Source organism: Vipera berus (genome assembly GCF_964194415.1).
Source record: "Vipera berus genome assembly, chromosome: 2".
NCBI lineage: Eukaryota > Metazoa > Chordata > Lepidosauria > Squamata > Viperidae > Vipera > Vipera berus.
This window is the reverse complement of record NC_138203.1, coordinates 55255066-55272894: the sequence shown is the minus strand read 5'-3', so window position 1 is coordinate 55272894 and position 17829 is coordinate 55255066. Positions and strand designations below refer to the sequence as shown.

Sequence of the window (17829 nt, the reverse complement as noted above, 5' to 3'; positions counted from 1 at the left end):
TGCTTTCGAACTGCTAGGTTGGCAGAAGCTGGGACGAGTAACAGGTGCTCACTCTGTTACGCGGCACTCGGGATTCGACCCGCTTTGGATTTGTCATACTATGGCAGAGTTTATTAAGCTAAATCATGATGTGCTTTTCTAGATTCTATTCTAGAATATTATATGTGGCATTATTAGTAGCAAAGTATAATTTATAGCTTAACTTAGTTTAGTTACTAATCTATGGGCGGCTTGTGGATTATTTAGTAAATTTGGTTTAAAGTAAATTATGGTTTAATATACTATGTGAATACAAGTGGTATTTATGTAAAAGTACCTATTAAAGAATGCAGATATTTTAGTTTCTTTTTGTAAACAGTTTTCCTGAAAGTTCCTCTTATTTTGTGTACTTTTTACAATTGAAAATACTGCTGTAGCCACTTAGTTTCTAGGTAGGGCATCACTAAGTAGTAATGGAAGCATTTAATTTTTGTCTGGACCTCTTTTAGTATTCTGTCGTACATGATGTGATTTGGAATATGATCATTCTATTAGACATTAAATACCCCTTGGGATACAAATACAGGGAAGAATGTTTTTATAGGAGAGAAGAAAAGTCCAAATGAAATATATCTCCCCTGAAGTAATAATAATAATAATAATAATAATAATAATAATAATAATAATAATAATAAGAAGAAGAAGTTGGAAGGGACCTTGGAGGTCATCTAGTCCAACCCCCTGCTAAGGCAGGAAACCCTATACCATTTCAGACAAATGGCTGTCCAGTCTCTTCTTAAAAACTTCCAGTGTTGGAGCATTCACCACTTCTGGAGGCAGGTTGTTCCACTGGTTAGTTGTTCTAACTGTCAGGAAGTTTCTCCTTAGTTCTAGGTTGCTTCTCTCCTTGACTAGTTTCCATCCATTGCTTCTTGTCCTGCTTTCAGGTGCTTTGGAGAATAGCTTGGCTCCCTCTTCTTTGTGGCGGCCCCTGAGATATTGGAACACTGCTATCGTGTCACCCCTCACCCTTCTCTTCATTAAACTACACATACCCAATTCCAGCAACTGTTCCCTATATGTTTTAGCCTCCAGTCCCCCAATCATATTTGTTGCTCTTCTCTGTACTCTTTCTAGAGTCTTTAATATTAGACCGAATTGTGATATGCACATTCAAAACTTCACTATATATTTCCTGTACAGACTTAAATTTGATCTTGTTTTCAACCTGATAGAAAATCCACTACAGATGGTGATGCCATCAGATGCTGTTCTAGATTTAATATGTTAATGTTTTAGAAATAGCCATCAGCAGCAAAAATAAGTCTTTAGTACGAACTAAATAATCCTTTTTAGGAGTCCCGTCCCATTCATGTTGGAAAAACTGAGGCACTTCTGGGTTGAAAGGATTAGCCACTGACATCACCGTCGCCCAGGGGATGCCCAGTTGAGGGCTTCTTTTAATGTCCCTGTTAATGAGCCCCATTTAATTGGTACCTATTTATCTACTTGCACTTGCATACTTCCAAACTGCTAGGTGGGCAGGAACTGGAGACTTTTTAGGAGTGAGAGGCTTTAATCCCACTCTTTTATAGGGAGATAACATCCCTTCAAAATACTGCCAAAGATCACTTTTATGTAGACTGATTTTATATGTCTGATTCCACCATGGTTTGTTGAATAAACCACAATTGGTTAGTTTTATCAACAACTCATAAACCTTGCTATGTTTGATTGAAAGATCACATCAGATCAAAATCAGATAAACTGCATGGCTTGGCATGATGTCAGCCAAAACATTCTCCTAATCATGTCTCTTCTGATAAATCATCTATTCCCAGTTCTCCTCTGCCTTTCAGTGTCTCTCATATGCACACACATATTCCCCTATTTGGACTGGACTATAACTACAAAAAGTATTTGTATATTTTTAGCCTATTCCACAGAAGCAGAAGACCTTTGCTTGATTAGTAGAAGCAGTTTTATTAGTTCCGTGGGCAATATTTTGAGATAATTTAAATTATTTTCATTTGAAATTGTATTAGGCATGAGGTTATTTTGATGGTATTAAATATAAGTTTCCACTTTTGTCTTATAAAAAATGATCTGGGACTGTTAAGATAATACACAAGATAGGCCTGTTCATTTGAGGGGAGGGGAGGAGATCACTGCTGAAAATAAGCTGCAAAAACTTAATTATTCAGTGATCTTTGGGAAAACTGTGTCCCTGGTAGAATGTAGACTTCCCTTTTCCTCCTCTTTTCTCCTTTTCCTTTCATTAGTTTTTCTTACCCTTATTCAGATAAATTTAAAAAACTATCCCAAGTTTTTTTTTGTTTGCGATATCAAGGAATCCCCATTTCATAAATAGAATTCTGCTCAATCTTCTCTGGATGTATTGCAATAAAATGAGACCTACAGATGTGTAGTGAGATTACTATTACTTCAGTCTCCCTGACAGATTTTATAATTAATACTGCACTTTGCAATTTTCAAGTTCAAAGATGTTATTAAGCTATTAGTACTTTGAATTTAAATTATATTTCCTGAAATTTGCTTAAAATTACTGATGGCCAGATTGATTTGATATTATTTTTTTCTTCCTCCATAGGTATTCATATCCATTTTTTGGCAGCGCTGCACCCATTATGACAAATCCTCCTGTGGAAGTAAGAAAAAACATGGAAGTATTTCTTCCACAATCTTACTGTGCATTTGATTTTGCAACTATGCCCCATCAGCTTCAAGATACCTTTTGCAGGTAACTGATGTTCTGAGATATTGTTTTAATAATGGATACATTAATATGTTCACATCTATGTAAACTACCTTTCCTGTACTAAGATGTTTACCGTTTAAATTTGTTCTAAATCACTTTTTTGTTCAAATAGCAAATGTATCTTGTCCCTACGTTTGTACAATGTTTTTTAAAAAAGAAGTTCTGGTTGTTTTAAAAGTATGTGATCCTACCTTTTTATGAGGAGTAGAATTTACAACTTTGAATTGACCTATACAAATCATAAGGGACGTGGTGGCTCAGTGGGTTAGGACGCTGAGCTTGTCGATCAGAAGGTCGGCAGTTTGGTGGGTCGAATCCCGAGTGCCACGTAACAGAGTGAGCGCCTGTTACTGGTCCCAGCTTCTGCCAACCTAGCAGTTCGAAAGCACGTAAAAATGCAAGTAGAAAAATAGGGTCCACTACGGTGGGAAGGTAACAGCGTTCCGTGCGCCTTTGGCGTCTAGTCATGCCGGCCACATGACCACGGAGACGTCCTCGGACAAGCACTGGCTCTTCAGCTTTGAAACGGAGATGAGCCCCTAGAGTCAGAAATGACTAGCACGCATGTGCGGTGGAACCTTTACCTTTACCTTTATACAAATCATAGATTAACAAGCAGAAAAAAATAGATCAAATTGTCATCATAATTGCCTCAGAAATTTGTGATATTACTTTTAAAACTAAGAACATATATGCCACTGCAGGAACTAATAGAGGTTGTTAGTTTTGTAATGCTACAGTGAAAATGCAGAACAAGTATTGAATTTAATAATTGCATTTATTTATTTGCTAAATTTATAGACTACCCATCTAACCTAAGTGACTCTGGACAGTTTACACTATTGTAATAAAACCATATAAATACATGAATAAAAGCATAAATTAAAAACAATGAAAAACAGGTAAAATTTCCCAAGCACAGATCAAATCAAGGTACAAAATTCAATTGCACCAGCTGAAGCTTCTGAATGTTTTTCAAGGGCAGCCCCCTATAGAGCATGTTACAATAATCTATTCTGAAGATGGCCCGGGTATGAGTGACTGTAAGTAGAGCTTCACATTCCAGGAAGGATCACAAGTGATACTTAACACGAAGCTGTGCAAAGTAGGAGTTGTGAGTCTAGAAGAAACCTGTGTTGCACACTAGATCCCTCTGGGGCAGTGTGCCACTTCATCCAGTACCAAAGATGGTAACATCCCAGAAGCAGAAAGCCCCCAAATCCAGAACCACACAGACTTGCCAGATTTCAGCTGAAGCTCCCCATACAAACCCCTTCAAGTTCCCACTCTGGGACAAAATGTCAACCACATCACTCCACCACAGGTAGAGATATATAACCGAGTATTGTCAGCATTCCTCACCTCATGGCAACAGATTATTTCACTCAGCTTCATGTAGATGTTAAAAAGGACTAGAGAGACTACTACCAAACTCTGCAGAACTCTACATAGCTATGGACCTCTGACTTCCAATTAAAAGTATCATTAGTATGCGTCTCTTAGCATTGTTCCAGTAGGCAGGATCAAATAATTTTCCTTTGTATCACTTAGGAGGCAGTAGAGAACAATGTCCTAGCCAGTTTTTACTCTTCACTAAATTTACACTTTCTTATTTTTTTCTATATCCATAATTTAAATATCAATTTCTCTTCTTTGTGGGTCTGTATGGACCTCTTGACAATCCAGGAAGTCCCTGACTTTCTGATCAGATCAGAACAGTCTTAAATGGCTAGAATTGCTATTTCTGTTAAGTCCTTCAAGCACAGCCTTATTGATAAACATTATCCACTTTATTCCTCATACTCATGCCAAGAAGTTTTTTTGTCAATTGCCTAGGAGGAGGCAGGAGCCACGTGGGCTACTACCTCTGATTGATAATGTTAAACCAAATAATCTGATGAATCGTAGCAGCATAGTGGAGAATATTTCCCTCAGCATGAGATTGGTGGGACCACCGTCCATCTGTATTTCTGTTGCTAAATCAGACAAGTAATCTTCACCGAATCTCCCTCTGATCCCAGTATTCTTTCCCTGGGAATCTGAAAGGCAATTCTTTTTTCTTCTCTGAAAGCCGTACATGTTAGGCAGATGATTGAACAGGACATAGGTTCAACATGAATCTTGGAGAGCAGATCCTCCAAGGCTACTGTGATCACCATGAATGTGTCAGACTTTAAATAGACCTCTTTGCATTGCTAATCAGCTGCAAGTTGCCCTAATTCATTTCCTGATTCTTCAAAAAAGAAGCATTAGCCTAGGATGCTCTAAACATAAATTAGCAAAATATCTACACATCTTCTCATCACTCCCCTTTCTAAAATATCTGGAGAAGGTAGAAATCGTCCTGGTGGCTTCCAAGTGGCCCAGAAGACTTTTATATTTAATTACAGCAGCTGTTCATGGGCTCTCCTCATCAGGCTGGATCTTCTCAATCAGAGATACTGTTTCACCTAGATCAAGTTTAGTTTTAGCAGTTAGGCTGTAGGTTGATTACAAACATTGTGGACTTTAGGTTGCAATGCAGCCCTCATTCAAACTGTTTTAGCTTCTTGTACATGGTCAGATTGTCTGGATTCTCAAAACCATTAAGCACATCTTTTTGTTGTACTTTTTGCCCCTGCCCTTTGCAATTTCTCAAATAACGATTTTAAAAGCAAACCTAATTTAGATTTTAGATTTAGATTTTATTAGATTTATATACCGCCCTTTCCCGAAGGACTCAGGGCGGTTTACAGGGCATTTTAAAATCACATCAATATAAAATACAAAGTTAAAAGAGAATTAAAAGATTAAATTATCCCTGAAAATAAAACCCCAGTTAAAATTCTCAGCCTGGGTCAGAGAGCTCAAAGAGCCAAGTCTTCAGGTCCCGGCGGAATGAGCGTAGGTCAGGGGCAGTCCTGAGCTCCACGGGCAGCTGGTTCCAGAGGGCAGGCGCACCCACAGAAAAGGCCCTCTCCCTGGGTGTTATCCGCCGGCAATCTTTTACCGGCGGCACCCTGAGAAGACCCTCCCTCTGCGAGCACACTGGACGAAGGGAACTTGATGCTGGCAGCAGGTGTTCCCTCAAATATCCCAGACCCAAGCCATTTAGGGCTTTATAGGTCATCACCAGCACTTTGAATCTCACCCGGAGAGCAACCGGAAGCCAATGCAGCTCATGATTCAAGTTACTACTCATATCTGCATAGAGGTATTTAAGAGTAACTTAAACACATCTACTTGTCAAGGGATTCTTACACAGAGTTTCAGGCTCCATAGCAGAAGCTTCCTATGCATACAATCCAGTGCAGGTAAATAAAAATCTGTATGGTATATTGGAACACAATGTTTCTCTGTTAACATGGTGTCCCTTATAGCCATGTTAGTTTAATTTTGGCACTTTTTTTCCTGCTGCTTCAACAGTTTAATGGACATTTGGATTTGTGCTTCTAATCTTGGAGAGAGGAGGTTTTGGTTATTGACATATCAATACTACTATTCTTTGGTGCTGTTACTAATATTGTTCATCAGCCCCTTAATTGGTTAAAAGATCATTCTTGTTTGTAGCCACTAACAAGGCCTTTAAAAAAAAAGGTTATTCTTGGGAGGAGCATGTCAGGTAAGGAAATTCATGGTGGAAAAATAAGATTTCATTATATGTCCAGTATTCCAACCTTTGCCTGCTACTGTCATGAAAAGGATTCTGTATTTTATCATGTAGTGACCCAGATTAAACAACTGAAGCCTATAAAACTAGCAAGGCTTATTTTAAACCAAATGTACTTTTAGAAACTAATACTTGTCAATTGAAAAAGTAAATATATCAGAGCGTGTTTATGAACACTGATAGCTGTTGTGACAATGCAAATGTGTTACAATGAGCTTTCAAATATCAATGGAAATGGAATGGAAAAATTAAAATAACAACTGCGTTGAAGTTCCAATCTAGAATTGCCTCCTATTTTTAGAATCATAAAACATAAAATGGCAGATAAAGTCTAAAAATATATTGTAGTACTTTGATTTCTTTTAGGATGAATTGACATATCATTTGAGTAAATCACAAATATGTGTATCTTTAAATTTCAGGTGATGGTATTTTTAAAGCATTTACTTAGGCTTATTTGTTTATATTAAAAGCAAAACAATCTAATATGTGCTTATTTCTTTATATTAAATGCTAAACAATTTAATTAAAATACTTTAACTTGTAGAAAAATATATAGTTGTTTACTGCATTCTTCCATTCTTATTGTGTATAACCAGGTTAGAGTACTTATAGTTTGCACCTTAATTCCAAGCAAAGTGACATTTGAAGAATAAAAGGTGCATACTTTCAGTGAGGAAAAATAGGGGAAGACTGACAAAAAAAAGTAGTTTCTAGTAAATTACCTATTTTCTTCCTGTATTTCAGGTTACCACTGCTGGTGGAACTGTGGCATAAAGATAAAACAACTAAAGACTTGCTTCTAGGAGTTGCAAGACTCCAGCTTTCAAAGATTTTGGCCATGGAAAAAACACGTTTTCTAGGAGGAAATGGCGAGCAGTGTTGGCGTCAGACCTTCAGTGAAACTATTCCTTTTACAGCCGCACAGGGGTAAATATTTTGAAAAATTGGGATTCCTGCAGTACAGCCAATTCTTTTTAATACTATAGATCAGTGTTTCTCAACCTCAACAACTACGATGTACGGACTTCAGTTTTTATGTTGGCTGGAGGAATTCTGGGAGTTGAACTCCATACATCTTAAAGTTGCTAAGGTTTAGAAACACTAGCATTGACACATTCTGTATTATACAGGTAGTGCTTACTTAACAACTTCCCTGCTTAGCAGCTGCTTCATTTATGAGGGCACTGAAAAATAACCTTATGACCGATCATACTTAAGACTGTTGCAACATCCTTCAGGTAATATGATCGAGATTTGAGCCCTTCACAGTTGGAAGACATTTATAGTTGTCAAAGCATCCCCAACTGCATGATTGCCATTTGTGTGCTTCGCAACTGGCTTCTGACAAGAAGAGTCAATGGAGAAGCCTCCCTTGACTCCCTTCACAACTGCGGGCAATTTGCTCAGCCATCACGGAAGTGAAGTTGTAACCTCATTACTGTGACATGATGTCTCACTTAATGACGGTAGTGCTTAGCAATGGAATTGGTGCCAATTGTGGTCATTAAGCAAGGACTGCCTGTAATAAAAATGCAGAGTTTAGTTTTATATAGATTAGAATGAAGAGTTTACTTTTCTCTTTTTCAACTTGACAAATCTGTTTTTAATGATGTAATATTTATTAACTTATTTCATTACTTAATACTCATTTAATAACTTAATATAATGCATTAATACTTTGTACACCTTTTTCCATTTTAGGAGAATATATTTGAATTCCAAATTGTATTTGATCATTTAGATTTGATATTTCAGTATTGCTAGAAGATAAATCATGAATCACTGTGTAGCCAAATATAACAGCCACTAGATGGCACTGCTTCAAATCTAATTAGCTTTAGCCCCTGATGCAGGGAAATATTTCCCTCTATTTTCTAATGTAATTACACTAGTTCTCTGCTTAGGTTGGACTATTTCAGTTATGCTATTTATATTTGTTTTTCTTATATCTAGGTACTCAATATTTTATTGTACTTGCATAAGGAATTATTAGGTATTAATGAAAATGAGTGGGAAATGTAAACTGTAAATAAAGGTTTTGCCGAGTGAAGATTTCATTTTTTGACTCAACCAAAACAATTAAAAGAGCCTATAATTCATCAAGACTTGTCAACCTATATCCATACTTTCAGATTTTACAAGGTGTCAAAAAATTGGTTTGGATTTTTAAACTGGTTTTCCTAATTGTTCAGGAAAAGAAAGAGTAGTTTAAAAGGCTGACTTTTGTTCTTAAAACATTAGCACTCTTATATGGACTAATTAGGGTGTGGTGCTATACAACTGAGGTACATATGAATATATCTAAGATAAATAGTAATAGGATTTGAGGACATACTTGATATACTATTAAAAGGCTAGCTAATATATAGGATTAATAATCATCATCTCAGTCTCCTGTTGGAGCATGGGCCAGCAAATCTAATGCAAAATAATTCTCTGCTTTTTGTTTAAATGAAACACATCTTTTAAATCCTGTTGGTCTTTCAGCAGGTACCAAGTTATCTCAATTTAAAAAAAAATCATGTCAAGATGTAAAGAACCTGAGCTTTTAGAAGAGTCTGGGAAATTCTGGCAATCTTAACAATAGCAATATAAAAGTATGCATTTTTTTTAAAAAAACATACTTCCAGGATTAAGAGGGAAATCCTGTTTAATGTCAAGATATGATAGCTATGTAGTTTTATAATTGAAAAATGTTTATCTCTCTCTTTATTGTTTGTGCAAGAACTTTCTTTTATAGCTGAAATGTGTTATTTGCTTTATAGGCCAAGCAACAAGATTGCAGATCTTTCATATATTGTGACTCTAGAAGACTATGGACTTGTGAAAATGCATGAAGTTATAGTGTCTGATTCTTCTCAGGTAAATGAATATGTATCGTTTCAGATTAAGAGAGAAAGCATTCCATTAGAAATCATTTGAAAGTATTTATTTTACTCCATGTTTAGTGTTTAGGTGCTGATGAGCTACTAGGAGTTCCTAAAGTACAGCCTGAAGTCCATACTGAACCAAGAGAAACACTGGAATATAAAGCAGCACTTGAACTAGAAATGTGGAAGGAACTACAAGAAGATCTTTTTGAGAATCAGGTTATTTCATAATTTTTATAGCTGTTAAACTGTGGATCTACTTAGATGAGTGAAAGAAAAAATAACCTCCAGTCCTTTAGCTACATCATACAACTGCATTTGCTGTAATGTTGGGCAAGCACAATGAATGAATACTTCACATGGTTTGGAATTCTTCAATATAAAAAAATCAGGCTGATACATAAAAGGTAGCCAAGTAGGATAAGCAAAGAGGAAAACATTAGTTGTGGCAATACCCAATGCAAAAGGCAAGTCTAGAAGCAGAAAGCTCTTTATGCAGCCTTCCTACCATGTTTCCTCAAAAATAAGACCTGGTCTTTTTTTTTGCCCCCAAATGAGGCTCCAGGTCTTATATTCAGGGTTGTCTTTTCCACTCACATCGCAGCAGCGGCACTGACAGCCCCACCCAGCCGGCCCACTTCTTCTGTAGCCAAAGGAACAGAATGGAGCTCCGGCCTGCATTTCACCATCAGAGATCTTCCAGAAAGGCCTCTGCATCCAAGAACTGAGCTAAGGATTAAATCCATAGCTCGGTTCTCTCCATAGCTCAAGTCTCAGCTGCAGAGGCCTTCCGGAAAGGCCTCTAACGGCCAAGTGCAGGCCGGGGGATGCTGCAGAAGAAGTGGACCATTGAGAGGCAGGCTGCAATGGTAAGCGGGTGCAGGGCACGTGGGGCAGCTCCACCCACCCCGCCCTAGGGCTTATATTTGGTGTAGGGCTTACATTAGGCCCATGCCCCAAAATCAAGCTAGGGTAGGTCTTACTTTTGGGAAAACATGATATAAACAAAAATCAGAAACATCAAATTGTTCCCAAAGTCTGTCAATACTTAAATGTAGAGTAATTGCAAAGTAAAGGTTAAAAGCCCAGAGGAAAGCCAGTGTGGTGTTTTGGTTAAAGTATTGGATTAGGACCTGAGAGAGAAAGAGGTTTAAAGCCATCTTCAGGCATTGTAATTCACTGGGTGATACCACACATCCACCCACTAAAGCAGCAGATTGCCTTTTATATTATCTGGCAGTGGAATGTGCAGGATTCTACTGCTTTTTTCAGTATAAAAGGCAGTCTGCTGCTTTGGTGGATGGATGTGTGGTATCACCCAGTGAATTGCAATGCCTACATCCAACCTAACCTCCAAGATTTGTTGTGGGAAAAATAGAAAATATTCATGCATGTCATGAATATCTCTTAGACATAAAGCAAGGTGCAAGTCTAATTAATTGAATGTAGACATAACCAAGGTGTGGTAAAACAAAGAGATCCATGATTGAGTTCTAGGGTATGAATAAAAACCTTTTAGGTCACTGACTACTTCATTAATGTGGAGTAAAATTACAAAAGCTATTATTCCAAGAGATAAATAGGCGGGAATACATAAAACAAAATGACCACAATAGATATTCAAGTAATGTTTACTTGCTATTTCTTAAGGATTTGACCAGGTTTTAAATTATCTAATTTAAGCTATTCTCATGAAATGCTCAACTAGAGTGGGGATTTAGACGGGCAATTTCTCTTACAAATCATGATTTTCATTACGATATATTGGAAGTCCAGAATATTACTGTTAATGTTTTGATCTAGCTGCTCAGAATCTCCTATTCATGGACTTTCATAATATTGCAAAACAATATTATCTACATATTAAACTTAAGTACCAGGAGGAAACCCAGAAAAATACAAATTATATAGTGTACGTGCACATGTACTTGTCAGTAATGACTCTTTAGATTTAGTTTTTCACCTAAAGGAACTATCCATTGATAATGGATCTTCAAATATAATGTAAGTATTCTTTGTTATATCTGATAACCTGGACTGTACATGATACAATAAGTGGAAGCTTTAATGATAGAACTGTGTACGTTGCCCTTTTTTTTCCAAAATAAAACAAAACAGTGCTTTTTGTAGTTGAAGAAGAAGGAGTTGGCTCATATGCAGGCACTGGCAGAAGAGTGGAAAAAAAGGGATAGAGAAAGAGAAGCCTTGGTAAAGAAAAAAGTAAGTGCTTTAGAATTCCCATATGTCATTGTCTTCTGAAACCATTTGCCATGATAATCTTTAAACAGGAGCAGTACCAAGAATTTTCTGTAAATGGTAAATTACATAAAATACCATAGGTAGCTCATTTTAAAAATAGAACAGAATTTATTACTATTCACATGTTAAGCTGCATTATTTTTTATTCCTCTTAAGTGTATAAAAATGTCTATTTTCTCTAAACAATAATACAGGTACAGGGAATCCATTTCATTCATTTTATACAAATGGTTCACCAAGTCTGAAAGACTATTAAATAAGTCATACACAGAGTTATAGTCTAGGTCTAGGAACTTTGGGGGGTTTTTTGATTCAGAAATTAAGGTAGTCTGCCATTGTTAGAAAAACAGAAAATTTATATTGATACTTCAGAATTCAGTATGTATAGCAGAGCCTAATTGTGCATCTTTAATCATTCATTTTCTTGGTTTTCCGTGATATTATTAGTTTTCCTCAACAGAGTTCTGTCCTGTTTCTTCAAAAGTTTGAGTATCAAAACTATGAGCCATTCAACTAAAAGGACAATATTTAGGTTAAATCTTTAGAAATATTTCAATATTTCCCATTTGGTCTACTTTACTTTCTTCTATATACACCTTAGGTTGCAGAGTATACAGTTTTGGAAGAAAAACTTCAAAAAACTTTGACCGACTTAGAAAAACGTGAAAAACAGCTTGTCAATGCTGAAACTGAGGTAAATGGATGCCAAACTATGCTATCCATTGTACAGTACATTAAAAAAAACCACAGTCTTTTTGTCACAGTGATTTCCAGTCATTTTAAGTATTTTTGTGTTATACTTTTTGCCAGCAATATGCATCTGGATTTTTTTCTTGATAGATCCTTGAAAATTGGCATAAAATGCCATATTTTATTTTCTGTGTGTAACTTTTGCTGATTGACAAGGTATATCTTTGCAAACTTTTATCAAATGTTTTAAGATCTATTTCAAGCTCTCTGGATAAAGATAACTGGATAAAGTGATAATGTACAGTAGTTTATTAAAAAAGTTAGTTAAAGAGTTACGGTAACTACATGCAGTGATTTTTGAGAGTACAGAGAAACAAATGGACTCATTTGTAATGGACTCATTTGTAAAGTAATGCCAAATACTAAGTTGTTCAGATGTGAATGTGTGTTTTCAAATTGCTTTTATAAAAACTCATTTTAAGCTCCAGCGGTTAAAGAAGGAGCTCCAAGCAGAACATGAACGAAATCAGCAGGAAGTTCAAGATACAATACGGCGAGTCAGACAAGAATGTGCACACCAGATTGAGTTGGAAAGGGGGAGAATTAGGCAATTTGAGGAGGATAAGATCCGTGCACAAGAACAAGTACGTGCTGTTTATATTTTCCAACTTAACTAAATTATTCATTAATTCTAGAAATACATATAAATTTTAAAAGCAAATCTACTAGTGCTCTCAATTCGATTAATAAATGTCTAAATCACGGGTCTTCAAACTTGGCCCTTTTATGACTTGTGGACTTCGACTCCCAGAATTCCTCAGCCAGGCACGCTAGCTGAGGAATTCTGGGAGTCGAAGTCCACAAGTCATAAAAGGGCCAAGTTTGAGGACCCCTGGTCTAAATTATCTAAGAATGGCATTGCTACTAAAGCATCCCTTTCTTTAATCCTGAAGATCAACTATATATACTTAACACTGGTTTCTCAATTGTTCAGTGTCAGGCTTTGAAGGGTCTTGACATTAAAAACCTCACGGAACAGCATTTTTGTATCTATTACGTTTGTTTCGGTCATGTGGATTTTATCCACATTTTTCATTTCCTACAGCTTTCCTCTGTGTGTGTGTGTGTGTGTGTGTGTGTGTGTGTGTGTGTGTGTACGTGCACGTGTGTATTGGGAGTTGCCTTGTACATTCTTTGCCTATAGGAATTATTTTTTTCCTAGTCATATGTTGTTTTAAACTTCATTACAGCCATTCATAAGTAAAGCCATACATTTTGTTCATATTCAGTAATTAAATTGTTAATATAAAATGTAAGGATAAGACAATACAACATCAGCTAATAGTAACACAAAAAGATAAAGGCAAGCAAAAAGCAGTACATTTTATCCTCTGCCGCCACTTGAAACAAGAGCAGAAATCCGGCATATTTTCTAAGAAAGAACTTCCACACAAAGACAACGTTAAAAATTGTTTTTAATGGTCAAGCCAAACATCTGGCTGTACTATCCCTAATAGAGACATTAAGTTAACTCCCACATTCTCACCATAACATTTTTATCCTCAAATATTTGCTTCCTTTTTTTTTACATACTAGGGAAGTTTTGAAATTCTCTGATTTGACTTCAAATGTTCTCCCAAAATATATTTAATAGCTTTCTAAGTTGTATTATGAAGCTGGTGTCTTTTTTGTACATTTGGAAACACAACATATGCTTTATATGAAAATAAGACACCTCACTACTAGTGCAGAAACTAAACTATAACAGTGGAAGTTAATCAAAACTGAGATTGATAAATAGTTATTAAAGCCATTTTGTATTTAATTATCCTCAGTGTTGTTCTGTGGCAGAAAGTCCAACAACATGTATACACATCAGCCATCCACACAATCTCCAGATTCTGTTGAGTTTAACTTGAAGTTAATTAACTTTCATAGGCAAGGTGTATGTATTGTTCCCAAGAATGGTTTTATTCCACCCAGTGATGAGCGAATCAAAGAGATAAATCCATGTTACCAGAGAATTGTTATTGATACACTTTCTATTTTCCCTCTAAATCTGTTCTTCTAGAGGACTTCGGAAGTTCTGGAGAAGTTTTGGGAGCTTATGAGCATATATTATAAATGTAATATCTGTTATGTTGGCCAAAAAAATGTTCCTCTCAGCTCTGTGTTATGGACCCTGCAAGTGTTAAATCCATTCAGATTATTTGTTTCTGAAAACAGCTATGCCAGGCAGAAAACAAACATAAGGTTCTGGAGAAAGAATTTCAGCAATATAAGGAGCAACAAAGTAACAGACCGGAAATCCGAATGCAATCAGAAATAGGCATTCTAACTTTAGAGAAGGTACAGCTATCAACTTCTAATCCCAACTCCTTTTCAATTGTATTTATTCCTAAAGCACAGCATGCATTAATAGCATTATAACTCACTTAAGAAAAGCAGGAAATCAATTTTACATTTTAACAGCAGCCAAAATGTGGATAAAGCAAAGTAACAGGGAAACAGCCAGTGATAGTATCCCTCTGTAAGCCGTGGTTTATTTATTAATTTATTGGTGCATTTTTTTCAAATTATTATTGATAACTAAAAAATCATGATTCATTCTAGGTCAGAGCTTTATTTTGATGGCTTAGTACAGAGGTCCCCAACCTTTTGGGCCCCAGGGATGGGTTCCATGGAGAAAGGTTTTTCTGTGGATCAGAGGGTGCGTGCTGCCTGCATCTCACGGATGGGGCTTTGCTTGTTTGTACGAACCAGTTGCTGGCATACCGCAGCCTGGTACTGGTCCATGGACCGGGGGTTGGGGACCCCTGGCTTAGTACATTAGTACATTATTAACCTAATATTAACAATATAAGGTCCTAAAAGCTACCAATAGTATAATAGTATACTAATAGTATACCAATAGAATAATTCAGTTTTTCATATCTAAAACAGAAGTAGGTTTAAGAATGGACTATTTTAGAAGTCCAAATGGCAGTATTACTATAAGAAAGAAATCAAAGAGTATACTATTTTCTGCTAATTTTGAAGGCAGGTAGTCATTTATTACAGAAATGTGATCGTTCATATTGAGGATTTAACCTTACAGTCTGAGCAAATGGAAAACAGACATTAACTACAATTCACTGATAATATATACAAAGACACTTCATATTCAGTTAAACTAAAAAAGAATGCTAATGTGCATTATACAAAATTAAATGTTATCTAATCCTTTGAAATGTTTAAAAACTTTATATGAACTGTCTTGGAGTACAGATTAATCTAATTATGCTTTGTTTGAAAATAAAAATAAGGTTCTCACTTAAATGAGAATATTATGTCACAATATTTACATTAAGTTGCATAACAATTTAATGGTGCATATTGTACCAAGAAATTTTTGAAATCCAAATTCTGTGTATCTGTTTATATAAAGAGTCGTTCAGGTTTTTTTTAACTGTACTATATATTGATAAGATTATATTTTTTACTAGGGGGATCTTGAAAGAAAATTGGAATCGGCTACTAAAGCAAAACTACATTATAAGCAACAATGGGCACGAGCTTTGAAGGAACTAGCAAGGCTAAAACAGGTGTGTAACAAAAATAAAGTAAATGAATGCATAAGGAATTTCTCCATAAAGGGTGGTAGGGATTGCTGGACAAATCTAATAATTGATCTAGTTAAGCATCCCTGCTATGATGAATTCATAGAGAGCACATCAGATGTCTGGCTGATTATTCTTTTCATCAGCTTTTAGCTTTCACACACTCTGGAATGAAAAGCTTTATTAAATTGTACTTCTAATAAAAAAAAGTTTTATTAGATTCTACCTTTCTGAAATTCCCCATTTTATGTTTACTCCTCTGTTGTATACATTTCTCTCTAATTTCTGCTGTAGAGAAATTATAAGGGGTAGGATGTAAAAAGTGGTGGCTAAAGAAAAGATGGCTTGCCATTTTTATTAATTAACTGAATTTATGAGAAGAAATTTATCCAAGAATAGATATAGTTGTGCCTCTCAAAATATAAAATTTTAAATTCTAAAGAAAAATTATGGACATAAGTCTTGATGACATAACAGTAGCAAGAACATGTTTTCCGTCATATTGGTGGAACCAAAGCTACCGCTCCACAAAATTATTTTTTGAACAAGTTATGGTGATACAGGTTATCCTCGACTTACAACCACAATTGAGCCCAAAATTTATGTTAAGTAAGACATATGTTAAGTGAGGTTTGCCCCATTTTACGACTTTTCTAGCCACAGTTGTTAAGTGAATCATTGCAGTTGTTAAGTTAGTAACACAATTGTTAAGAGAATCTGGCTTCCCCATTGGCTTTGCTTGTCAGAAGGTCACAAAAGCTGATCCCAGAACACTACAGTTGTCATAAATATGAACCAGTTGCCAAGTATCCAAATTTTGATCACATGATCATGGGGATGCAACAGTCATAAGTGTGAAAAATGGTCATAAGTCACTTTTTTCAGTGCCGTTGTAACTTTGAATGGTCGCTAAAAGAACTGTTGTAAGTCAAGGATTACTGCACTAGCAAAATAATGTTTCAAGTGTCCCATTAGATTTCATGGTTGGAGAGAAGAGAGTGCCTATTAACGTGATCTGTGCCAAAACTCAACATAGAATGGTGTATTTTTATGAGGTAAACTCTAATCTGGAGTATTGTGTCACTCATGAGATGTTTTGGTTACAATTCATATTAAAGTCAATTGATATGTCCAGGGCCATGAAATATGGAAATTGAAGAATGCTATGTTATTATCCTGACTTGAAATGTAATTCTGATGTGCAAGTGGACTTTGTTGCCTGCAATTTTGTGTTTCTGCACTTGTTAAACAAAGCAGACTTTCTTATCTGTGGTAAACGTATCTATCCTTTTGGAGATTATTTTATAGATATGCAAAATAGTGAACTGAGTTTTGCATATAGATTAGTACTTCAGTACTCATCGTTAATTGATTCTGGAAGGCACACTGAGTATCAAAAACAATGAATACCAAACAAATTTACCATAAGAAATAATGTAGTGAATCACAAGCCCGCCAACACCAAATAATGAGTACCGGAACAAAACTTTCATGTCAAAATGGCATTGAGTACCAAATTTTATGAGTTTCAAAGCAGTTGAGTACCGTGGTACCACTATATATATTATTAACTGTCTTTTTATCTATGGCCTTATTACTCATGGTTGTTTGGCTGGACTAGAGCTGCAAATAATGAAGGCCACTTTTTTTAGAAATATTGCAACACTAATTGTCATTGGGTGTGTTTGTGAAATACAATCTGGATACAGTGCTTACATATTTAAAATGCTGCATTTTAGAATAATAGGTTTTGAGCTACTGCTCTCTTAATTATTGAGGGATTATAGTACACATAGAACAAGTGAGCTACTGCTTATTTTGTAGTGTCTTGTCTGCAATAATGTGTACGGATAACTAAGGTTTATGGGATGCGGTGGCTTAGTGGGTTAGGACACTGAGCTTTTCGATCAGAAGGTCGGCAGTTTGGTGGGTCGAATCCCGAGTGCCGCGTAACAGTGAGCGCCTGTTACTCGTCCCAGCTTCTGCCAACCTAGCAGTTAG

General features: G+C 36.0%; 1 protein-coding gene across 1 annotated transcript in view; it reads left to right on the top strand.

Moving 5' to 3' along the window:
• The window catches only part of CEP120 (centrosomal protein 120), a 47306-nt gene that overhangs the window by 16564 nt on the left and 12913 nt on the right, over positions 1-17829 (top strand). The window contains exons 10-18 of the mRNA XM_081321766.1: positions 2591-2740; positions 7155-7337; positions 9176-9272; positions 9359-9499; positions 11411-11500; positions 12141-12233; positions 12712-12873; positions 14456-14578; positions 15715-15813. Of these exons, the coding sequence (XP_081177892.1) occupies positions 2591-2740; positions 7155-7337; positions 9176-9272; positions 9359-9499; positions 11411-11500; positions 12141-12233; positions 12712-12873; positions 14456-14578; positions 15715-15813 (1138 nt within the window). The remainder of the gene's footprint in view (positions 1-2590; positions 2741-7154; positions 7338-9175; positions 9273-9358; positions 9500-11410; positions 11501-12140; positions 12234-12711; positions 12874-14455; positions 14579-15714; positions 15814-17829) is intronic.